The 27,201-nt window shown below is 31.1% G+C and overlaps 1 protein-coding gene across 1 annotated transcript in view; it reads right to left on the bottom strand.

The window, feature by feature from the left end:
• Positions 1 to 7,799: 7,799 nt before the first annotated feature.
• CCT5 (chaperonin containing TCP1 subunit 5) overlaps positions 7,800 to 27,201 on the bottom strand; it is a 31,159-nt gene continuing 11,757 nt past the window's right edge. The window contains exons 5-11 of the mRNA XM_076480881.1: positions 26,519 to 26,711; positions 19,028 to 19,177; positions 17,673 to 17,792; positions 15,517 to 15,702; positions 12,155 to 12,292; positions 9,268 to 9,448; positions 7,800 to 8,134 (exon numbers count right to left, since the gene is read on the bottom strand). Of these exons, the coding sequence (XP_076336996.1) occupies positions 8,007 to 8,134; positions 9,268 to 9,448; positions 12,155 to 12,292; positions 15,517 to 15,702; positions 17,673 to 17,792; positions 19,028 to 19,177; positions 26,519 to 26,711 (1,096 nt within the window). The 3' untranslated portion in view covers positions 7,800 to 8,006. The remainder of the gene's footprint in view (positions 8,135 to 9,267; positions 9,449 to 12,154; positions 12,293 to 15,516; positions 15,703 to 17,672; positions 17,793 to 19,027; positions 19,178 to 26,518; positions 26,712 to 27,201) is intronic.

The raw sequence follows: 27,201 nt of genomic DNA, 5'->3' as shown, positions 1-27,201 counted from the left end.
GAATAACTGCAACTTTGTTCTGAAAGCTGAGACATGATTTGCAAGCTGATTTTTTGCCTTGCAACTTCAAATTCAGATGATGTCGACAAGAAAGGTCAAATCAGCTTGCCATGCTGGATCAGTCATGGCATGGAAATCACTTCTGTGTCTTTGTTCTTACTTCTGAAGAATTCTATCACCTCACCAATCAACTCCCAGAACCTTCTGAGCATCTTCCCTCGACTCAGCCAGCTTACTTTACAGTGATACACAAGGTCACCATAGTCTGAATCAATTTCTTCAAGAAGACTTCGAAACTGGCAGTGATCGAGCCCTCGTGATTTGATTAAATTAATGGTTTTCGTCACTAATGCCATCAGTACCTGAAAACCAAGTTCTTCACTGCACAGGTTCTGTTGGTGAATAATACAGTGCAGCTTCACCAACTGTCTGTTCTGCTTTCCTCGATGCTTCATCAACAGTGCTACCAGCCCGCTACTTTCTCCGGTCATGACTGGTGCTCTATCAGTTGTCACACTTACCAGTTTCGTGAAATTCCTCTGTGATATCAAACGATGACGACACACCACGAACAAAAACTAGTAGCTGTGGTGTTGAACTGATGTCAGTCGACTCGTCTGCTGCTAAAGAAAAATAGACAAAGTTGGCTGCTTTATTTGCAGGCTGCCTTGTCACATCTGCTGAGAGATGTGAAATTCTTCATTGAACTGTCATAGGATTCAAAGCCACCGTCTGTAGCTTGCGAACTGCTTCCGGACACAACTTTTCTGATGCAGTAATCATACATTGCTTGACAAATTCACCATTAGTGAACGGTCGGCCAGATTTCGTTATCATCAACGAAATATGGTAACTGACCTTACATGCTGCACCTAAATCTGCTGACTGCTTTGAGAAAACGTTCTGCTGGTGATTCAGCGACCGCCGCAGAGATTCAATTCGAGCTGTTCATTCATCACCTACAACGTTGTGGAAATCTTTATACTGCGACTCATAATAACGCTTTATATCGGATACCTTCGACACTGCTACAATTGAATGATACAGCAGACAAATCGCGTTCTTTTGTTGTTGAACAAAACAGTATTGCGCAATCCAATCATCATGAAACTACCGGTTTTCGTCGTTAACTTTTCTTTTAAGATTAGCTGCCATTTTTTGTTACGAAATAATATCAAAATAAGGCTCGTGAGTAAATCTCGAAGAACAATTGGAACGCGTGAGATTTCGTAATTACAGAACTATTACGTCATTGCGCCAATGGTTAAATGCCTATGCATTAACAAGATTTGCTTATTAAAATTTCTTTATTGCACGACACAAATACGGAACCATCCAGTATCTAATCTAATGGATATTCTTTTATAGCGCTTAATCTTCGCGCAGGCGCGAACTCTCTATGTTTGTCTTTCCCGTTGGACATCGCAGGCCGGACTTTGTGTACCACTGTTCTAGAGAGAGCTGGTCACTCCGTAAAAAGTTACTTCCAGGACAGAAAAACGTGGTGCATGAACCGCTTGTCGACCCGGCAAAGATTTTTTTTGCCTCCTCTTCACATAAAATTGGGACTTATGAAGAATTTCGTGAAAGCAATAAACAAAAAAGGCGAAGGTTTTCGTTACTTAAGACAGGTGTTCCCAAGAATAACTGAGGCCAAGATCAAAGAGGGCATTTTTATTGGCCCTTAAATCAGACATGTTATGAGTAATAAGCTGTTCGAAGATCTGTTAGTTGGGCTGGAAAAGATTGTCTGGAAAGCCTTCAAAGACGTTGTTGACAATTTTCTTGGCAATTACAGAGCCCCACATTACATTCAACTGGTAGAAAAACTTCTCAAATCACACAAAACAATGAAGTGCAACACGTCACTCAAAATTCATTTCCTCCACTCACACTTGGACTTCTTCCCCGTAAATCTCGGTGCTGTCAGTGACGAACACGATGAAAGGTTTCACCAGCACATTGCTACAATGAAAAAACGATATCAGGGCAACTGGAATCCGTCAATGCTTGCTGACTGCTGTTGGACACTGCAACGTGATGCACCGGACATTGAATACAAACGAAAATCAGGAGCAAAACACTTTCAATTATGTTGAACTTAATAGTGTATTACAAACATAAACGCAATTAAATACTGTCTATTTTTCAGAGTTCCTACGTGATGAAGCAAAACCAAAACTATATTTGTACATTTTATTAACATCTTCGCATTGTTTGTCACTATGAACAAAATTGAAGTTTTATATTTTTAAACACCAGAAATCAATCTGGTTCTCAGGGCCCAATTGCTATCTAGCCAGTTTGTGGAGTTGAGATACTATGGTTCGTGTCCCGTTACCATAGCCAAAAATTGCACTCTGCACTTGAAGCTGTGGGCGCAATACAAGTGTGACGGTAAAATCCCTATATTCGGTCCGTCACGATAGGTAGTGTAAATTAGTTACCTTTCTTTTATCCCATTAACTTAACATTTAAGGCAGTTAGTGCTGATTGCCTTTGTGAGAAATCCAGATTGGTTATTTTCTTTTGACATAAAATTCATCAATTCATTATGTATCGAATATTCCATTACAAAGAATTTCGACCTTTCCCGAATACAACAAATATAAAAAGCTGAAGTATCTTATAGCAATTAATGGCAGGTCTAACTATCTAACTAGATAAGTAGTATTTTTAACATTAAATATTTGACACATGAACTTGCCATTTGACTAATAGTATTCAACTGTGCAAAAATATATCAAATTCATAGCTCGTATTATCCGTTCCTTACAATCCACGTTTTTCAGGGTTGGTGTACTTTCACAAAACCAAAGTTGACTAGTCTTACCATATCTCCCAGTAAATTAACATGGCTTGTTATCAGTTAAGATTTTAAAATACTTTTAAGAAACAAAAAGTAACGTTTTTGTTATACTGTTATTAAAACCAACTAATATTTGTCGTTCCAGGACAAATGAAGGGAACGACCTTGATGAAAACAGCACATCACTTTCACGTGTTAACTGTCATGAAAACAAAACAAGGCTGAAGCCATAAGTGGAGATCGGCAGGTTGTACGTATTGATTCCACAACTCTAGAGCAGATCTGTGATATGTAGCTTAAATTTGTTTCAGTAAACAAATCAGGATTTACTCAAAATAAAAAAAAAAAATCACCCTGTTCTTCTATTACCTTTCTTACATCACAATAGTTATTATAACAAAAGAATATTTATGAACTTTGGAATTATTATTAAACACCTATGAAATTTGTATGTCCCTGCATGTTTTAATCATGTGGAAAATTTTGTAGTAAAACTTAACTGCAAAGTATCTTTTCTTCTTTAGGAAGGATGACCTCGTGATTTTAAAAAATACAAAACCACTATATTATTTTCATTCAGATTGAAAGAAAAGGCCCAGGAAGTTGTTGAAATTACGAAGAAAACAAAACGTTTAAATGAACTGGACCAAATAAAATATATAGGCCTAAACCTTCCAGAATTTACAGCAGTCGTAAACATAATAACAGGCAGGTGATGGAGTGTAGTACAGAATTAATGTTTCAGTAAGTATACTAAATTGTAATATACAAGTTCTTTATAACTGCAGATCTTTTGTGTGGTTTGTTTTGAATTTTGAGCAAAGCTACACGAGGGCTATCTGCACTAGCCGTCCCTAATTTACAAATGTAAGACTAGAGGGAAGACTAGTCATCACCACCCACTGCTACTACTCTTATCAATGAATAGTGAGACTGACTATCACATTATAACACTCCCATGGCTGAAATGGCAAGCATATTTGATGGGAAGGGGATTCAAACATGTGACCCTCGGATTTTTGTACTCGTACTATATACCAAACAGAAATTAGTAGTAAGCAATCAACTACAATTAGTATCAGAATATCAAAACTATTTAATATAGAATTCCAAGATTATTAATGATGGCATGCTTTTTCAAATATGAAACTGAATCAAACACATCAATTAAAGTCTCATGTTGAACTAAATGGTGGTTAAGTGCTGTGATCCTTAACAAGTTGGCCAATAAAAGCAACAGAATACCTAGTATTCACTAATGAACTTTTAAATCTAGTCCCTAAATACCAGTCTTTAAATAATGAACAGTGTGATTCCAGTGCTAAATCTTAATTTCCTACCCAAGTTACCTTTCTTTCAAGGTTTAAATCCTGTATTAAACTTTCTAAAATGATTTTACACCATCTTGTAAAATAGTTTCCATCAGTGTCAAGTAGATAATTTTAAATTTATGAAACACTGAAGACAACTGATAATAGTCTTACAACCTACAGAATACATTTAAACAATTCCACATATAACCAAGTCTTCAGTTACACTATGAATAAATGAAGAAACAAGGTTGACCTCGGTACTTGTTTAGTTTACTTAGTTTGAGATAGACCTCTCTCCTTAGGTCACATCACTTACAAAATAAATGACTCAAATCACAGTTAAATGAGGCAGAAAGAACCAAAGAAGATGATTTTACATTATTCTGGAAAATTACTGAAGAAACTAAGAAAATGTACTTGCACAGTGTAAGATTTCAAAGAAAATTCATCTATGAACTAAAATATTTTAAATAAGTTCAAGAGAGATAACTTTCAGCAACATTCCAAATGTAGAATACATATAAAAATTCTTTAAATACATACTAAACTCTCATAAATGCCAATTTATTCTGATAAAAAGAATGACACTCCATTACTCACAACTTGTGTCTCTGTAATTCTACCATTTTCTTTCTTCTAGGATTGTGAGCAGCAAAAACAATTAATACAGGGATTGTGTGTTAATATTCTGTGCTTGTTCAAATTCCAGTTATGGACTTCAAGTGATTAACGCTCACACCAAGGGGGTTTTTTTAAGTTAGAAACAACAAAATAAACCTGTTTTCACATGCAAGGGATATCATTAAAGAGAGAGGATTTTTATTTTGTAAATTGTAACTAAAATAAAACATTTTACTGCTGAATCCCTAATGACTAACTGAAGAGTATTTACTGCATCATTTTGTCCGATATTATTTTGCAGGTCAAATGTTAACTTTTTTAGCAAGACAATATTCATATAGCTTCAAAAATATTGTTACTATATCTCAAAAGTTCAGAAGCTCTATGGGCACAAAAGCAATGACGAACTTGATTTTTCCCAAAGAGAGATCAAAACAGCTTACACACATGCTCTCAGATAAGTCTACATACAATTTAAAATATCACTAGATACAAGCTGATTACTGATTATGTTTGTGATGTCATAGAACACTTCTGTGATAATCATGATGCTTGTAAATCATTCTTATTCATTGATGGCATTACTAAGTATAATACATTTTGTGGATTGATCATTCTGACTGACCTCGTAACTACCAAGTGACCATGACAGTGTACACACTACAACTTTAATATAGAAAGTATCTTCACAAAATTTGGCTTGTAGTAGACACTACAGGTCTTTTGTACACAAAAATATAAGATTTGTTTGTGAATATATGGAGTCAGGATGCAACTTCTGACACTGACTAGTCAGAGTCCAGTAATATTTATCTTAAAATTAATTTATCTTAAAATCTCACTTCTGTAACTTCTTACATGAACAACAAGAGTTGTTTTCTTAAAACATAATTTACCCATTTTATTCTCTAACCTTGTACTATATGGACTTGTCTATTTGAATGATCCTGTAATAATCATAAAAATTACTTTTTGGTTTTAAGTACTGCAAATTATAATATAAACGTTAAAATTGTTTACTCTAAATATTTTAAGGCATGTTAATAGTCTATCTACTTACACTTAATTCTATTGCCCTTTGAACTGTATCTAACTTAGAATACTGCTACACAAGTTTGCAAATTACTTTACAAATACCATAGCTCAAGTTAAATTATTGAATGAATAGCATACAAGCTAGCTGGGAGCAAACATAAACAAGTTTTATTATTACTATTTCTAATTAACTTTCTAATTGTTACTTGTTTTAATTACTTTTATAACAAAAAATAAAAAGCAAGAAATATAACACATTGGATCTTGTTTCATTACTGTTAGCACCACTGAAATTTTCTTGTAATAACAGTAGTGGTAAAATATAAAATTGTGTGTATTTCAAATATATACTTCAGAATGCAATAACAACATGCACACAGCATACAATCCTGGGTGTTTGACTAAGTGCCTTGAATTAATTTCTTTACATGGCCAGCCTGAACTCAACAACAGTAAATTTAAATCTGGAAGTTAAGTATTTCAAAACCTGTCATGACAACAAGCTAGGATTACACATCATCTAGTAAATCAAAACTTTGTATTACTACTAGTTGTAAATGGTGTAATAGTAAATGTCAAAGTGCATTACTGACATTCTGCGAGAGAATGTGGCACGTGGATTTGACTTTATGGTTTATATCTTTATAAATAAAGATTGGAGGCTATACAAATTAGACTTTGCTTAGTAATATGCTCTCTTTGTTATCACTCAAATTTGTTTGGTGGTTGTGCAAGTCTCAAATTCAAATCCTAGTATAGTGGGGATTTTTAAAATTAAGCTCATTATAATCAGTATGACATGTTACAATATTAAGAAAACCTACAATAATGTGATGGTTTAAATGACATATCTGAATTATTTGTTAATGTTTAATTACAAAGACCAGATGTCCCGACAGTACAGTGCTTGACTGTCATGTGGAAGTCTCGCATTCAAGTTCCACTTCTGTCGGGTATATTAATAATAAAATAAAATAAAATATTCGTAATTGCAACAAAATTTTAGAACATTTCAACAATTATAGATTAAATCAGGGATAATATATTGTATAATAAACATCAAGAACTGAAACTGTCAAAAACAATTTTTTCGACCCAACAAAAGGCACTACAATAAATCAGCATTGATGCTTTTTCACCAAGGTAAAACATTTGTAAAAATTTAGTGAAATATTCATTAGGAATTTTAAAGAAAAGTTACACCTACTTGTATTTGCCTTCATCTCAAATTTCGCTGCCCTTGCCACAAAACTTAATAAATTTCAAGTTCAGACACTTGACAATGTAGAAATATTTCTCGAAAACCACTCTTATTTGCACAGCTCGACTTATAAGGTTGTCAAGTAGATATGAATATAAATTTATACATCACTCTCAAGTCTATTAAAGTACCACTTACAAAAGTGAAACTAATATATATTTTATCTTTAGAAGAGAAACAAATCAATTATATTATAAACATGTAATTATGTTAAATACATCAAAGAATGACAAAAAACAGAAAATGGACAAGTTGGAGTAAATAAATTTTGTACCATAAAAACTAACTGAAAATGTATTCAAATATCCCCATTTAAATAAATTAAAATTTGATTTATGAATTACATTTTGATTTGAAGTTTATTTGTGTACACACACATGCACAAAATTATGTAGTTTAATTACAATTTGAATGTCACTAAGGAAGTTGTATTAAGTGAATTTTTATCTATGTATACTGAAAGGGCAATACTTCTACAGTTATAAACCAATTCAAGCTATCAGTTGTTCCACTGTTGTAAAGCATGAGCAATGTTTCTTTCACTTTCAGCTGTTCTTCCATTTAAGAAACATGTACATATACGTATGTTGAGATATGCTGTATTATAAAATAAGTATAATATCCCATTAGAAAAATTTCAATGTGATGATCAGGGGATTTGCCATGTCCACGTGACATCACAAAATCACAAATATAACCATATTCTTGGAAATTGTGTTATTTTATAGTGACAAATACAACAAAAATAACTGACAAGGTATTGGTGTTAGTAGCCAAATGTATTTCTGAAGTACAAAAAATAAAACCAACATAATATGCTTTGAAGGGTAACAGACTGACATTATGTCAAAAAAAAAAAATTAAATTACTGGAAATATTCCATTACAGCAAAGAGAATTCAATCTATAACATGTATATAGCAGGCCAAAGGATTTATTCTTAATGAGAAAGAGAACAAAAACATCAATTACATGTTTAAGTTATCTGGTGAACGTATGTCATCGATTTTGAGAATCATCCTGACAAGTTGAGTAGCTAAGCTTATCTGTTGCTTCTTGCTGGTAAGGGTTTCTATGACATTCTGTTCTTTCATGTCTGTAATGTCAACAAATGCATGGGTAAACAAATGGAAAGTATAATATGTAATAATCAACGTAATGCTGAGCTTACTTTACATGAGAAATTTTAACAAAGTATTTAAAACAAAAGAAAGGCACCAAGATAATCGAAGTTCACGAAAAGACTACATTTTTCTTAGTCAATATAAAACACTTATCCAACATCCTAAGCTAAATTATGTAGTGCTTTTTGACTGAAGTAACCCTTACTGGATGTGACTCCTGACAATGTTTTATATATGTGCAAAGTTAAAAATTTTTAAACTGTGGTGTAACATTTAATTTTATGAATGGCTAAAAATATGCTAGTTATTTTGATGTGCAACTGTTATTTTTTCATTACCAACAAGTACCAAAACCACATACTGTGATAGTATATTCTACTATTAACAATCAAACTTTCTTCACTCAATCTGTAGTTGATGGTCGGTAAAACCAGTTAAAATGCAAGAATATGCTTTTATTTTTTTTTAAACATGTAATAACAGTGCAGCTAACCCTATTGTATTTATAATTTTATAATGTTATGTACAACAGTCATAATTTGAGATTAAAAAGTTACAGAAGTAGTCATGAATCAATGAGTCAAACATGATATTCCACACAAATAGGAGAAAAATCTTAATTGTTAAAAAAATACTTAAATACACAAAAAATAATTTCCATTTTCCATAAATCAAACATTGTGTTATATTTAAATTGATCACCAGCACTAGTATAGGTTTCCAACATTTTGAAAATTAACAATTGTTGCATTGGTGTTCCTTTTATTTACCAGTGGAAATATGGTAAAGGTTTGATAGAAATACAAGATTACACTAAAACATTCAGTGTCACCCTGTATCTAACTGTTGGGAACTTTTTCATCACTGCAACAAACCTACATAATGTTACTTTTGTACTTCAGTTAAAATAACCAAGTAGCCAAGCTTGGTCCTAAAAAAAACAAAACAGTTACATCTTGTAGTAGGACGCGACTTCATGAAGTCTGAACATCAAAAAATAATTAAAAGGATTATGAATTTTCCTGAGGTTGAAAAGAAAGGTCTACAAATAAAATGTTATATTTAAATCTCAAACATGCACAAAGAAACACCTAATGTTGCTTACCATTAGTTCCTTTGTTCAAACAGTCAATACCAAGCCAAGGATTATTTTCTTTGACCTGCCTTGCCTTTACCTCAGTTAAAGTGAGGATTGGAGGTTGACCAGCATTTTCTGCTAATGCCAGTGGGATACTCTCTAAAGCATCAGCAAAAGCTCGGAAAGCATACTGTTCTAACGATGAGATCTGCAAGAAGATGTTCTCTCTTGTCGTGAATATTTTAAAGCTATTGTTTCCAAGCTACTCAAGCACCACTTTTTAATTTAAGGTTTTCATAGACACACAAACTTTTTTTTTGAAGATTGTTTTAATTCATATAAACCTCATTTCATGAAAAATATTTATTACATAAATCATTAAATTTTTTTTTATGAAACTTATGATATAATGGTTTGTTGAATCATATACAACCTGTTGATTTAAGACAATTAATAAACCCACCTACACGTGAAGGTTAAGACACTTCCCCAGTGTTTAATACATGTACTACACCAACAATCATGTAACTTTTGATGCACATACACTATACCAATACAAAAAAGTACAGAAAAATAACAAGGTTATATATCTCAAATTAACATGTCAAAATTAATTCATTGAATACATTATATTTGATAAAAACAGACCTAAATACATTTTTTTTTAGTTAATATTAAGTTTAAGATGATGCTGGACATTCTGTTTTTCCAATGATATTATTATCTTCACAAGACAAATGCAAATGCTCCAACAAGAATCTTTTCTTACATTATCTTACTGGTCAATTGTAAGCAGGTCTGTCAAAAGCTCACTCGATTAATTAACATTTTCAGTGGCAAAATTCACACTATAGTCAGCATTTAAGTTTTTCAAATACCGTCAAATTACTATTCTGACAGATAGTAATATTTCAAAGTACAGTTTTACAGTTGGTGTGTCAGTCACAGTAGACAAAACTACAGTATGTGTGACTACAAGAAAACGTACCACTCAAAATCCGTTATTTATCACTAAAGAGAAAATCAGTAGTAGATAACCAACTTATAATTGCATCTTTTGGTACAGTGTCTTTGAATAACAAAAACATGGAAGAGGATACCATTCAAACTGGGACATTTTAGTTACATGAAAATTTTCCTGAAATTTAATAAGAAAATAAATCTAAGTAACAGCCACTGTCTTGCAGAAGCATTCACCACCACCTACCTAGCATTGTCTACACATGTTCCTAACAACATTCAATATAAAGATTTGTAACAAGCAGTCCAATTCCATGCAAAGATTAACTCCCAGCTCATAGAGTTGTGTTGTATAAAATAAACCAAAATAGCATTTGGATGTACTCTGACAAGCTTCATATTTAGACTCTGTGTGCCACCCTACAGAGAAATGTAGTCTCCTTTCAAAAGATGTCTTTAATGTTTCAAACAGGATGTGGGCAACAGTTGCCCACAATGACAAACTTACTACTAATACAGCCTCTTGTAAAGGCCTAACACATCCCTGTATTGCAGTTTTTAAAAAGCCACCTTGAAAAAACATGGCTGCAAATGCTGACATTCCTCAAGAAGATAATGGAATAAAAACCATAATGAATGTTTAGCTATCTTTAACATTTTAATGCTGCAAAGGCCATTCTCAAGTTGATAAGATGGTTTGTGAGATTAAGAAAAGTCCAGGACTAATCTATAAAGAACTCTGTTATCCAGTCTTGAATAATCAAAGATAGCTAGTTTTAAACTGAATCCCAACTGTCTTGTTATATATCTGGGTCAAAGACACCTTAATACATACTTTCTGTGAACACAAAATAGGCTTAAGTCTGTTATGGAAAGTTTGGGTTGATACATGAACTTCTGTGCTGAATGTGAAAGATCTAAAAATTTGTTATGAATCACTTTTTAAAGTCCATATAAAAAAGTTCAGTAGTAGGTAATCAACTTAGTTGCACCTGTTATTTCTTTTGTGTTCTTAAACACAATTACAGGCTGTACTTTTACTGTCACCCCTCCTTCAACAACTTAATGCCATATTTTCATTTCCACAGATCCTGTGTCACTTATGATTGTAGGAAATTACATTATCAATCACGTCTTGAAATACTCTAATTTGTAGTGATGTGAGGCCATAAAGTTTCTTCAAATTAAATGTCCTTAGGCAATAATGATATAAAAGTCCTTATATTGTCAGGGTGCAAAATTTATGATATACTAAGATGTAAATATCCAAGACTGTAAACTACCTACTCATCAACTGAAACTAAGTACTACTTTCTTTCATACAACTTATAGATATTGAAATAAAAGCATACGTTAAATTCTAACTTATTTTTATCAGCCTGAAATATAAATTTTAACTTTTATATCCATTAAAATATATATACATTGCTTGCTATTTTATTGATACATTTTCTTCTGTAAATTCAATCAATGAAATGGAAAACCATAACTGAGCTTGTACCATTTCTAGCAATCTCAGAGATATACATATTGCCTTTGTAATGGTAGACATAAGACAATATACATCACCCACAGCTTAGAAGTTTACTGACACCATGATGACTTTGAATACATAATGACACCAAAAAACTTTGAATTGTTTACCAAGTTAATAAAATCACCACACTACAACATTTCAACGATTGTTCTGTGCAACTGTGTGGCACAAAATTATTGAAATACATCAGAGTTTTGAACAAGGATATAAAGTTCTGTTCACAGAGTGTCATTACACATTATTAACCACATGGTTAAGAGACAGCAATTTATACCTTACATTTTCTGATACATAAAACCAGTTAAAGCCTTATATATACTTGGACTTTTCTGTACAACAACAACTTTGATTACAATTTATAATTCTGAGAACCAGAGTAAAGAGAATTCTATTACATGTAACACATATCCACCTTACCTTGTCTGCTTGTTCACTAACAGCCAAAGCACAGGCAACCTCAGCAGCACCACCCCCATAGACCACATGATTATCTTTCACAAGATTTCTGATAACACAGAGAGCATCATGGAGGCTTCGCTTCGCTTCTTCTACTATCTAAAACCAACAAAAATCTTTGTTTTTCTGTTTTTATATTCCAGCTATTCACTGTCAGAAATGTCTATTTTATCAGTAATTCCTTGAAACAATTAAATAAGGCAATATTTACTTTTATTTATATCTTGTACGTTAGTTTTAAAACAAAAATGTATAACAATACTCTTAATAACTATTATGACATTAAACTTTGAGACTTTTTTATTTACTGTCAGCACACATTTCTGAACAGTTCAATGTTCAGATAGACTGATGCTATGAATGATACACTGGTTTCAACATTACGAGACGAGGTTGTGTTATCACGAAAGTGCCTTGCTGCTCTTTCAAACTACATACTTAGCACAACTGTTTTCCATAACCATCTAACAACGGTACCAGTCGCCAGAACCAACCCCATTTCTGTGAAGCCACAGAGAAATGTTTAGTACAATTCATATCTTCACAAAATATGGGAAGCTTTTAGTACCCGTTAAAAGTATCTTGTACACACACACACACACAAAAAGATAAGGGCACTTGTATTACATTTGTATTTGTGAATTTACAAAGACTTCACCAGATCAATCTGAGTGAAAAGTGATTTTCATGCAGAGAATAAAGACTTGGTCTTACAGTTTCACATTTTTATTACTTTTGTTAAAAATTATATAACAAAAAAATTAAAGGAAGTTAGTATTCATAGTATTTACTTTGGTCTTCAGGTACCTGGTTTAGTAAACCTGTTTTTTAACTCACTCTGTGGATTGTCCAAAAATAATTCATGTAGTTTTCAGCATGCATTTCCAAACACAAAAAATACATCATGTACCAGAACAGAATACCCAACACACTACTACAAGTTATCCATCTTTCCAACTAACCTATAAATATATTTAAAATATTCCATAACTGTTCATGGTAATGCCTTTAGCCTAAACACATCAAGTTACACTAGTTAACTATGAGTTTCAGCCATGAAAACAGACAGTCATCTGGTTTATGTAGTTTAATATATTTTCTTTCTATTGGTTATAAAGATACCAGCAGCAATATTAAAAAGAATTACATTTCTTAAGAGAAAATATGGGAGGAATGTATTAATATGAGCTAACATTTCACAATCTAGTTTGTAAACATCTACTGTGCTAACATTTCATAATCTAGTTAGTCAATATCTACTGTGCATTTTCAAACTGGTTTAATATACTGAAGGGAAAAGCTCTGAAGCTGAAAATTCATTTAAATATATCCTTCTGCAATTAAGGTTTAACTTTGATAATATAAAAACATGAATTACAAACTGTATTGATGCCAAGCTGTTTCACATACACTGGTAATAAAGTTTAGAAATATAGGCAGGTTATGAGCCTGATCAATCTTCAAAACATAACCACAAAAATGCACATCTTTGAACATATTAAGCATATACTGTTATATACAAGATCAGATCATTTAGTAAAGTATTTCTTACAAGTGATTTGTCTGTAAATTTATTAAGCCTTTACCAAATTAACCTGTGTGAAAGGTGATTTTTCGAAGCTACAAATAAAATAACTTTTACATTCTTATATTTCACTTGCATAACCTTTAGAATCTTACTTTTCTTTTCAGTAAAATTTTACATTTCATCTCTTATTTTCCCTTACATTAACTTTACAAATCCATCTATGTAAAGTGAAAAACTGAAAATATAAAATAAAATACAATTTTTCTAGAATGTCTGCAGACTGTAACAAACAAAATTACCTACATTAAAAATGTCTGGTTTCTAATATTTAGAAAATATACGATTCCTTTCAGTTTTGTTGCTCTATTCTTATACAATAAACTGTCTTTAGTACCATGACAACTAATGTATCACCCAGAAGAACAGCTGAAAGCTTACAGTAAATAAAGTTCCCAGTTACATCACAGTGTCAAAGAACTTGTATGATTTTCATGAATGAGTGGCCATGGAAAACTAAATGTTTCTTCCCTAATGTTTTTAACCTTTACCTATTAGTTACTTTTATTTAAAAGTGTACATAAAAAATTAATGTTTAAAAGTTTAGAAATTTAGCACTTAATTTACCCTAGCTTTGAGATTTTCTTGCAGTTTAGTAAGGCTAGTGTTTTCTTTATTACAGTAATTATCCAAAAATAATTCAGACACTAGAATAGTGTCCTAACACTATTATAATTTATCTCGCTTTCTAACTAGCCTATAAATAGTTAAAGATTTCATTATTGCCAGGACACCACCTTTAAACTGAATACTTCAAAATCTTATTGTAAACTACAACCTTTAATCTCAAAAATTAAAGAAATGTGAGAAGACAGTGAAAAGAATTTAGTTTTATTTGTTATGCAAGATAAACAAATTTGTTTCAACCAATCAGGAAGATAGGAATTTTTATTTTCCAGCCTCTAAATATCTAGTTTGTTTCTTATTAGTTGAAAGGCACAAAATTTAAAAGGGAGAATATCAGCATGCTAGATTTGTCACAGGATTCAGGGTATTCAAAAACAGAATTTACTGAAATGAAAACTTAAGAGCACAAGTGTTTGAATTATAAACAATAGTTTGATGCTCAATTAAATTGAGTTTATCTCTACAAAATAATTATAACATGCACATTTGGACAAATGGATAATTATACACTATATCCATTTGTCATTAGGTTGATTACGTATTCACAATTCACTTACACTTCAAGTATACTTTGAACCACTTATTAAACTTTAATGTGTATAAATGGTAATTTAAGAGTTTAGGCATGGAAATCTAAAGAAAATTGGACCAATAAATACTCAAAACTTTCAAACTGATATCACCAAGGGTTTTGACCCATGAAAACCAAATTTTAGAAGAGTCTATAAAAGCAGTTCTCTTAATCTTTGAAATTAAGTTCTTAAAATGGGTTTATTTGAATGAAATATCAGAAAATTCATTTTCCCCCCTTAAACACTTGAACAAATTGACAAGATAAACATCAGGAGAAACTACAGAAACTATATCAAACAAAAACAATTTCATGAAAATACTACATTATAGTTGTTCATTGAATCTCTCCATAATATTTAAAGTATTTCCAGCAAGGTTTACTGAAAAATTATTCATAGTGATACTTACTTGGCATGGAGCAGTATTAAGTAAATATTTTAATAGATATATTGAATATCTATGTGAATTTTAACCCTATTCTATCCAACATAACCCTCTTTCTTTAGATCTATTTTCACATACCTCTTACACAACTTACCATTTTGTTTCCTCCTCTAATAAAGATTGTGACAGCTCTAGAATTGTGGCATTCTTCAATTGCCAACATTCGATCCTTGGTTGTTCCAAAAGACAGCTCTTTCACAAGGCCTGCTTTACCAAGTTTTTCAGGAGTTAGCTCACTGAACCGAGGAACAATTCTACCACCAGTGGCAATAGCAATAAGCTAACAAGATATGTATTATTATTCATCAAATCAAGATACAATTAAAAACACATGATAATTTCCTATAATCTTCCTCATGAACACCTGTAACTGTTGACCTTAAGTTTCATAAAAGTTTATTGGCACTAATATATAATCACAGACCTCATGATACCATATGCTGGCCCACTAAAATGTTTCAATAAAGTATGCTCACATCATTAAAAAAAGGAAACACGTAACTTTCAAAAATAAGATAAAGTAAGAAAAAATACCATTTCTGTACTCATTTTAAAATTATATAAAGCAGTTTCAAAAAGTTCCTCAACTAATCTTTAAGTCCATGACAAGGCAAAGTCCACCTTTAGCCTTTTAAATTTCAAGTTGCAAGCAAATGTTTTTGTACAGCCAACAAATGTACTGTCAAAGTCAGTTTAATATTGAAAATAACAAAATTAATTTGTTACCTTTATTTAGTAAACCAAAAACATAAAACCTTAATATAATTAAACAGTTCAAGGAATACAATCAAGCGAAAGTCCTAACAAGATAGTTCTTATGAGTATAAAATAATTTATGATTCTAGATAATAAATTTATAATTTTGATACTTTTAGTAGGTGATAAAACTGCAGTAAACAGAATTGTCAGAAGCTTGACACCAGAGAAACTAGTTTCACACATTCACGTGTCCTCTTCGGCCTCGGTTTTCTTCTGGCAGGAAAGAAACTGGTCAATAAATACCAATGTGACCCTGACCTTGAAATACTGTTAAGGACACAAGAGGTCAGGAAGTTTTAAGTGATGTTGAAAAGAGGGCATACGAATGTGTCAAAACTAGTTCCTCTAACATCAGACTTCTGACAACTTGTTCCATTTACTGTGGTTTATTCACTAATTGCTACACACGGTAATGTTCTTTTATCATTAGTAGCTTGAAACTTATAAAACAAAAGTGCAGCAGGCTGTATTTAATAGTTTTCACAAATTTCACATCTTTGAGCAAGAAATACACAACAAATATACAAATAATTATTTGTAGGTTGACAAGTTTCACTTACACAGATGAGAAGCACAAATTTTCATTACCAAAATAAAAGATATAATGGTTTCTACAGGAGAAAATCAGTCAGTTACAAATATAGATTTTTTAAGTTACTTCATCCAAAACAAATATTAATAACACATACACCAAAACAACCAATTCTAAATATGAACATTTCAACTGTGCTAATTTAGAAGTGATGTGAGAGGAGAGAAGAGACCGACTTTCTGAAAACTTAATAATGTAATTTGATCTTATAAATTACATGAAATAATGTGGTTGAAAAGAAATATCCTGTACACATAAAAGTTCTCTTATTACATAATTTCTATATCCAAGTAAATTTTCTACATAACTTTTATTATTGGTAATATCTTCTACCTACACAGAAAAAATTGAAGGATGAACACCAGAGCCATGAAAATTATTGTAAAAAATACAATATACAATTATCTAAAAATCTGAAGTATTTTCTTCTTTATGACACAACATTCTGGTTATATTTAACAAATTTCAATTTGCATTCACGAGTATCATTCCATTTTATTATCTCATTGTTTATGACATTTTAAAACCATCATTCTTTTTTTCATATATTAGAATTACAACCTTATAGTCCAACAAAATATACATAGAGAAGATAGAACAAAGTAGTACTAGCACTTTCCTATCAGTTCTACACACACAAAGTAAAATAATAAAACAGAATCTCAATATCGCAAAACCTTTCTATACTAATGTTGCTGTATGTAATTGGTGCCTTATAATGCTACTTTTATTTAAAAAAAACTAACAGTTGTATACATGACATCTGTTAAAATTAATACACTCCTGTAAAACCTGGCAAAAAGGTAGTAAGATCCTTCAAAGCACAGTAGTAGAAAAAGTTGGAATTTGATTCAATACATTTTTTTTATTGTGTATCACAAAGATAGATTATGACTTACTTCAATTTCAGGTCCTCCTACCCAGCGTACAGCTGGCAACTCCTTTTGTAGTAACAAGTGATTGGCTTCATCATCAAAACCCCACTGACAGATAGCTAGGTTTGCACCAGTGTCTTTAACCTACACATGTAGTAATAATAATAATAATAAAGGAAGTACATATAATATCTTCTATACTGCTGTTCTCTTATCATTAAAACACTTTACTGAGAATCAGTCCATGTTATGTTCTCACCTTCTGGCAGTTAGCAACACACACGTCTGAAAATTCTTCCCTATAATTATCTGTAGTAGTTTTAAATTAAACAGTTAAATCCATACATTGTCTGGGTTTCAAGTAATGTAATATCCTAAACATTCACACGATATATATCGTTTGCAGCAAATCACTTATTTTATAATGCAATCTTGCCACGAGTGATTTATGACTAGTGCATTTTGTCACAGCTGTTTTTGAAGAATGATATTTTAATAATCATATAACTGGAACAAAATTCAAACAAGATCACTCTGGAAAAGCAAGTGTTCTTGCAGCAAAACATCCGGAGAATAAATGGGATATAAAACCAAACAAGCTAACCAAGAATACTCTTTTCTGAAAACTGGAGGCAATGGTTACACATGTTAAAGTCTCAAACACTTCAAGAAACAACATGAAAGCAAACAGTTCTTTCATGCAGAGAGAGAGCAAACAAAAGCTGGAATTACAGCAATTCAATCAGAACAAATACTTGTTGAATGTTATGTTGTTGTTCCTATACAAGTTTATGACTCTAAAATGCTTATATGTAGTCTCTGTAGTTAACATTCATGTATGGTGGAAAGTCTGTTGAGAGCATTCCAAGATGAGTGGTTTAACACTGACCTTGTTATAATAGAAACTACAGTTTTCAAACTTTCATGTTCAGACTCTTTGTTCACTATACACAAATTCTGACCAGCTAATACACCAACAACTCAAGCTATTACTAAAATAATTTTATATACACTGTTGCTATAACCAACAGTTTTCTACTTTCAGCTAAAGCTATATTCAAAACTCACCGTCATAAGTAGTAGTTTGATCTACTGTAAAAAGTACTTGAAGCAACAAAGAAAAATAACACACAACATGGATCATTATGGTTACAAAAGATAATTTAAAAAACAAATAAATACTGATAAACAAGTTATTTGCATACGAGACAGAAATAACAATTAGAACTTTTGTGAAATATACCATAGTTGTACTTCAAACATTTAATTTTTTTTTTCAGTTAAGAAAAACAAACTTAAGAAGTACAATATTTTTATTGATTTCATATGTAGGTGCAACCAGATTAAAATGTATTGAGCTATAAAGATAAAAACATTACCTGTTGTACCATCTCTTGAAATTTCTCTTGTTCATACTTTCTCAAAGCTCTATAATCTTCCACTGAGGTAATATCTAGCTTGTGTTTGGTCTTGGGTTTTGGTGGTTCAAATGGACAAGTGAGGATTGCTAACCTAACATTCCTCAGTTCCTAGAGATTAAAAGTCAACTTTTATAACCAAGTAAAATATATTTTTAATCAAAAAATGTGATGTTAATTTTATCAATGCAACACAATACAACTGTGTTAGGTTTTTAGGAAGCCTGAAAGCACGTTATGATAGAATTACAATACCCTATAACCTAAGCCAGTGGTTCCCAACCTTTTTTATGCCCCGCACCCCTAAAAAATTTTAATATGTTCTCGCACCCCTCACAGTAAATATTTATTTAAGAATAAAGGTGAAGGTGGCCAAAACAAATGTTATCTCGCACTCCCTGGAATGCTATATTGCACCCTGGTTGGGAACTACTGATCTAAGCACTTTCAAAAGGTGGACCTTAAAAAAATGCTTGGGTAAAATGGTATTGTATTTTTGTGTTAGACTGATTTCTTGAACCCATGTTTTTCTAACACAAAGCACATTATCAGAAAAACGGTTTAAATAATTAGAACCAAATAGCCATAAAATATGTATTAAAACCAGTATGACCGACTGGCTTGTAATATGTAGCCACCTAGCATTTAAACCACAAATTTTAAAGCATTATACTGCTTAACATAAATAGTGTTTCAACTGATGAATTCTGGTATTGAATGGAAGATCGTTTAGGTAGCAACATTTGAGAGAAGACAGTTCTGAAACACTATTTTTAAATGTCAGACAACTGGATGAATTAAACAGGAAGGCGATATATATGCAAAAATGGCTTGTTTGGGTTGAGAAAATATTTTACATAGAAGAGCGAACAACATTTCGACCTTCTTCAGTCATAGTCAGGTTCACAAGGCGATATAAAAAATCTGCAGTTTAAATTATTTTATCATAACTTTCTGGCCTACTGGTTGCAGGAGCTTTAGTTAATAACTTAAAAAGTCAACTATAACTGTACAGCTTTACATCCACCAAGAGAAGATTTAGAGCTAAAAAAAGTTTTATCAGCCATCTTGGTTTAATTGAAGACAAATATTTTAACAGAAAATATTTTTAAAAAGTTAAAAGTGATGTTTGTTTGACATATAACAATATCCAGAAATAAATATTCCCAAGTGATCATTCATTTTAAGTATAACAGGCAAGCCAAAGAAAACTTGCCTGAAATTTAAATATTACCACACATACCCTCTCAATCATGACTATATGAACATAATATGGTTGGAATAATAACATAATACACTCATAATACTTAAACATCTGGAAGGGACTAAGTAAATGATGTAGTTTAAAAAATACTAAAAACATTTTATGACAAGTATACGTACAGTGAACATTCTAAACTTAACTAAAATCATTACAAACCTCTTCATCAGGGTGAATATATTATAAAACAGTTGGTACATCTTATGTGAGATTTTCAGGACACAAGAGACACCGTTACTTTATAAATTATTCTTAAACATACTGAAAACTTCATTATAAGGTTAACTTTTCCACATGTAGATGGATGCAGTCCACATCAAAGAAACTGCACCAGTGATTTAAGTATATCATTCAAGCTTAATAAAGTTGTAGTTGCTTTTACACATTTATGTTTCTTGTATGCCTTCAACAGAATCATTAAGCCTTCAAATGTTCTGAAATTTTTCTGGGCATAACATGGCTCTCGTAATCTCAAAAAGAATGTTACAAGTTTTGAATTAAACAGCACTAATTTCTCATTATAATTTTAAAACAAGTATAGATTTACCAATCTGTGACAAATCACTGTTTCTCAACTTCAGTTATCACAATGTTTTGTAACTGCCTATATCCAAGTTTTGAGAAGTCTTAAGGCTACAGATCTAAACATATCACAAAAACTTATGTTCTTTCGAACTGCAGTAGCTGGTAAGGCTTTATGTACAGACGTCACAAAAACTTAGCTTGATGGTATAAGTACAAAAGGTGTTTGTGGATAAATAATGCTTTATCATTCCATACAACTTCTGATGTAGTATGGTACAAAAAATGCCAGTTTTCTTAAAATCAAGATTAGGTACAGTTAGATCAATCTGTACTTAACTATTTTAAGTAATTTAACCTATTAATTTGGCTTAAGTAGCTGCCTGGATGGGCAGAGAAGATAGCCCCTTCCCCCCCAAAAGAAATATAAATTAGGTTTCAAGATCATTTCATATATTAAACCTTCAACTAACCTTTTTAAAAAGTTGCCTTATGATGTTTGTTTGGCAAACATGTTTTTATTGTAATTCAATAACATGTAGTTATCTTTCACAAAACATTGACTTTTAAAATCTGTGACAAAGTTAAATATTTATCTGAATCTAAAATATATTGAATGAAATATCTTTGAAATTTCAAAGTTGCATATGCATACAAATAGCAAATATAAAAATATTTTATTTGCAAAAGATGCATAACTTATGAAACATAATTCTGAAGCTTCAAACCATTTCATTCAGAATTGTTTTAAATATACAATAAAATAAATCACACAACAGGTGTTTCAAACTGACACCAGAGTTAAACATGAAGATAAAAAAGAATGAACATATTAATAATATATAAAAGTTAATTTACAAAGTAAAACTGAAAGTAAATTATGCATGTTATGTACTATTATGATCAATCTGTATTGACTCCAGATGCGTAAACTAAATGCTTGAGTCTACAAACATATTTTTGGGTCAAAGTTGTTATAGCATAGTGTCTGACCAACACAAGTACTGACAGCTTTGGCAGGAATTCAACTATGCATAAAATTTATATTATGTATTAAATTAATATCTGAGTGAAATATGTCATTAGACATCACAGAAAATAGGGGGAAGAATATGTAAATTAACACTTTAAACAGAAAATTACTCTGTAGAAATAATTATATTAGGTTGAGGAATAATTCGTGAGCGTTTTTAAATAATTTCATTCAAGCATTACATGCAAGACTATACAATACTTCAATGCATGAACACATTACACCCAAAACATTTATTATGATACTTTATTTCATGTAATACCTAGGTATATAGTATGCATTGTTTTAAACGAAATTGCAAGAAATTAAATGCGAAAAGCAGATGGTGTCAAAAATGCTCAATTTTGTCCACTTGACATTCCATTTAATGAGCTGAAAATGAAAGCAAAAATTAAAGACATATGAAAACCAAACACACCATCTATTAGAGCAAAAAATTATCTACCAAATGACATGAAATATTTTGCGAAAGCATTTCATTTATGAATATATTTTTAACTTGAAAAAACGCTCACGAATTATTCCTCAACCCAATATATTGCCTAAATTTATGTGAAGAAACCAGCTGAAACTTAAACATTTGACATCATGCTTTGCCAAAAGTTAGTGACAAGTCTATTGTGAACTAATAGTAATTTAATAAAGTATGAAAACATTCAATTCTTACTATACTGATTACGTATTTTAAAACTGACAATGCATTACACAGTACTATTATCCATCACTAGGGCAATGGCAATACTGATTTGATACATCTAAAAACATGTTCCTACAGTATTTCATGAAGCATAAGGAATAAGTATTACTATATTTAGTATGTATTCTAAACTTACAGTACTTCTTACACTTACTTCGAACAACTGGATTACTTTAGATTACCATTTAACTTTTTTGCTAAGAAAATTGTCACTGATATTACAACTTTTACTTACTCTTTACGAAAAAAAAAAGATTATTGGAGTTTAACAAATCCACTATAATCGAGGCTTTACTAAAGTTGTGCTACATTTAGTTTTACTTTTAAAACTAATTTTTTGCTGCATTGGCAATACAACAGAGTAAGACATAACATGCATCATTTATGGTTCTCAACTGACAAAATAAAATGTTATTTCAAAATCATTTACACATTCTAATAATAATGCTTATAAAATATGTTTTCTATCTTATAGTTAGTGAAAATTTTCTGAATGAATAACAAATAATATTGTTTATATTCTTTTAAAACATTGTTTAAAACTAGGATTTAAAAGTTTTCTCCTTACAGAACTAATGAAGGGTGAACCAAAAGTTGTACTACCTACAGACATACTAACAGTACCTGTATGAGGTATGCAGCATCAAGTTTAAACTCTCTCAATACAGTCTTGGTTGATTTGACTGACCACATAACCTCTTTGTACTCGTTTTGTCTTTAGATTTAATACTTTAACTTTCAATACAGTGTGTAAGTCTTCACAAAACTTGACAGACATTCAATTAATATTATATAACTCTTTTGCATAAAGTTATTTTCAGTGAAGAATTTTTAATGAAATCTACCCTACCTCAAAACAGAATCAGTCAATGACTGGTTTTGTAACCATAAACGAATCTAAATTATACTTTTTCCTTTTAGAATGACTTCATCTTATAATATGAAACTACATTCATTTATCCCAATTAACCCTAACTTTATAACAATATACATCTATGTATAATTATATTTTACTGTTTTATTGCCTCCTGTTTATCGTGAATTATTTTTATTATATTATAACTTATATTAACTTAACTAACCCTTAAATATACTTATTTTTACTGTATGTATTTATTAACTACATTTGTTTTATTGCTCTTTGAACCATGTCTAACTACCATCAGTGTCACAATAAGTTGTAAATCACTCAGGGCACATGAATCTCATGTCATGCTCATAGATTACACTACCCATGAGCTATCCACATGTGCCTCATGCAACATTTTTATTATAAGTTATTATTTAATTTACCCACTCTAATCTTGACTATCCAAAAAAGGATCCCTATTTTCACAATTTAGTCACTTTTATAATTATACATTAACAATAAATATGAAAACCAGGAAAAAAAAATAGTATTTGACCAAACTTTTCTTGCTCTTGATTGTTGAGTGTTAACCCTAAATTTTTATACTAATGATAGTAATGCACTTAATTTGTATTTAAATACACCAGCCAATACAGATTAATAACAAGCAAAACGTTACCAAATTCCCTTACTTCTCAAAACTTTTCTGGCTGCACAACTATGTGACAAAAGTTGTTATAAATTCACCTAAGCTAGTTGTTATTCTGAGTGAAACTGACATTTAACAGTTTAGAACATAAGGCCATATGTCATTTGACAGATGAAAACCTTGACTTCCTAGTAGTTATAGGTAATATATAATTAAATGGAAGAAAAAACTATTAATGAATTATGAAAGAGGACAGACAGATGTGCCAAGAGTTCTGATTTTTTTTTTTATTTGATAGCCTGTAACCAAACAAAACCAAAGACTATAAAAATAGTTTTTGTATTCTTGTGTAGGCATCATAAATATTTAGTTATTTAACCCACTATGAGACTTGTTATTTCTATAAATTACAGAACAGGTTAGCCCTTCTACATGACAGGTTGATTCCAAAGTAACCATAAAGCAACTATATTGTAACTTAAACTGTACATGTATCTTTACAAAATTTGGCTAATTATCAGTAGGCATTACACAGCATTTGCACACACAGCATCAGATGTTTAAATTAAGTTTTAACACTTAAATTTATTATTAGTTTCTGCATTTTTATTTTTGAATGTTGGCTGTTCAACATGCAAAGTAATTTTGATTTGAAGATTAAAACTACTTTGATCCATCAGAAAACTGTCAAATCTCTACAATTGTCTAATATCCTCCACATAATTACTAAACTTTTTTTTTTCTCGAAAAACATTTATTTTCACTACTGTAATCTCTGTATGGATTTAAACAGTTGAACAGCATGGCCATAACCACCATGAAAAAATAAATAAATAAAAGTCACTTTTTTGTTCTAGAATTACTACAAATTACACCACAAAATCACAAATGTTTAGTTTAAGTAGTGTAAGTTTCCTAACATAATACACATGTAAAAATTATTTTAATCTACCAATTAGCAGTCTGTATAACATTACAGAAGTAGAATGACACAACACACACAGGTTACCAAATCCAATAGTGTATAACTGGCCTTTACAAAGTGACCCATCTTTGCTGTGTTGTAGTAAACCAATATTTTATAAAATAGGTCATATTTTGATTATAATACTTACATTATACAAGTATATACATTATTACTATTTACAAACAAGTTAATAAATTTTAGTCATTTTTCTCAAAAGAGAACAGTATACAAAGAATTATAAAAACCAGTTATCTTTTCTACTTACATATTTGCCACAATTTGTTAAGCCTGATCGAATTTTGCACATAATGTAAAACAAAAAGTTTTAGGTTTTACATGTGCATTATGAAATAACAGAAAATTAAAAGATACCATATCAATACCACAGAATTCCATTATAGTTTACCAGGCTTAGAAACCAAACTGTATTTAGGTCTAAAAAAAAAAATGATACAAGCACAATAAATGTTTTACCACTTAGAAATGTTTCCACATAAATACTTAATATCTCAGAAAACCATGTGGGGGACGTTCCAAGTTTTCATATGGTTATTCATGCATCAAAAACAAATGTGTTCCCAAAAAGTAAGAGGTGAGCATGGCAATTATGTTTGAATCAGAAAATATAGTTATATCTTACCAACTAGAAAAGACAAAGTTCTTATTTTATATTCCAGCTTGTCAATTTCACTAATTTGAGTATCTAATTTGTAACAACCCTAAGATTCTGTATGTGGACATCACAAACATATAATGAGCCAAAGCTATATTCAACATACCATGACTAACAAAAGTTGATATTTAGAGTTTTTTGTTTTTTTTTAATACTTTTAACTGACATATAACACTAAAATTTGAATTATAAACTACAGTTTGATACCAAACTTATTAACATACATTCACAAAATAGTAGTTCTATAAAATTTTAAATGTAAGGCTACAAATGCAATGACATGGCCTTTGACCAGAACCATAGGAAGACTCATTCAGGAAGAGTTAAAACTGGGCAAACAATGAAAACGTTACATGATGAAAATCAAACATTTTAACAAGCCTTGATGCCCAACAACATAGTTAAGAAAAATAAAGAAACAGAACACAGATAAAAATTATTCAAAATGAATTAGCAGGTCATGACTAGATCATTATGATCCAAGTACACCAATTCTTACCAAACACCGTACCACATGACTAACACTTCTTCAGGCATACCTATTTAAAAACAGGTAATTTATTATATATGTAAAAACAGCTGGCTTGGGTTGAGAAATTTTTTATATGAAGTAGCGAACAACGTTTCGACCTTCTTCAGTCATCTTCAAGTTCGAATATTGAAACGTTGTTTGCTCCATCACAAACAATTTTCTCAATCCAAACCAGCCATTTTTACACATTTCTCTACAAGTGGGTTTTCTCATCATCACTCAGAGTTAATTTATTATGCTGTTTAACAACAATCACGCATCATCTCACCTTTGGCATCTGCGGATGGCTGAAATCTTTATCCACAACAACACCTTTAACGAGCATAGTGTCTTCCAGTTTTCCTCCTTCCTTACCTTCAACCTTAATCAATTCAAAGTCCACATCTTTACGCTCAAGATCAGCCACCGACATCACGGCATTGACGGCTATTTCGGCAAACTGACGCAGAAACCTATTAATTCTGCAAATAAAACATTTTTAACTTGAATTTACCTGTCATGCACATGTACTTGTTTAAATATAAAAGTAAACTACTGAATGCATTGTTTTTCTATAACAGTTCAACAAAAGAAATATTCCCATAAACTATCAAATACCCAGCAATTCAGGTCAAAAAAGAAAAAGACTATAAATTGTATTAAAACATCTTAACACAAGCACTAAAAATAAAACTGAAACAGCCATATTCTCTTTCCCTTCCATTTTTAAGAAGCTCAAAATTTGTTACACAAGCACCTCAGCCCTTTCACAATGGTTTCAGTATAATATATACCAGCTCATACAGAAATTTGCACGTTAAGTATTATTATTATTATTATAACGTTTGATGCAGTACATGTATCTTGACAAGATTTGGTGTGACATTTAGTAAAAAGTACATATGTTTTGTTTACAAAAAAATCAGATTTTTTGAAGTACTTTTACTGAAACTTTGTTTATGAAAATATCAA

This window comes from Tachypleus tridentatus, chromosome 2 (assembly GCF_004210375.1).
Source record: "Tachypleus tridentatus isolate NWPU-2018 chromosome 2, ASM421037v1, whole genome shotgun sequence".
Lineage (NCBI taxonomy): Eukaryota > Metazoa > Arthropoda > Merostomata > Xiphosura > Limulidae > Tachypleus > Tachypleus tridentatus.
Note: the sequence above shows the minus strand (reverse complement) of the source record. Positions and strands in the feature narration are given on the sequence as shown.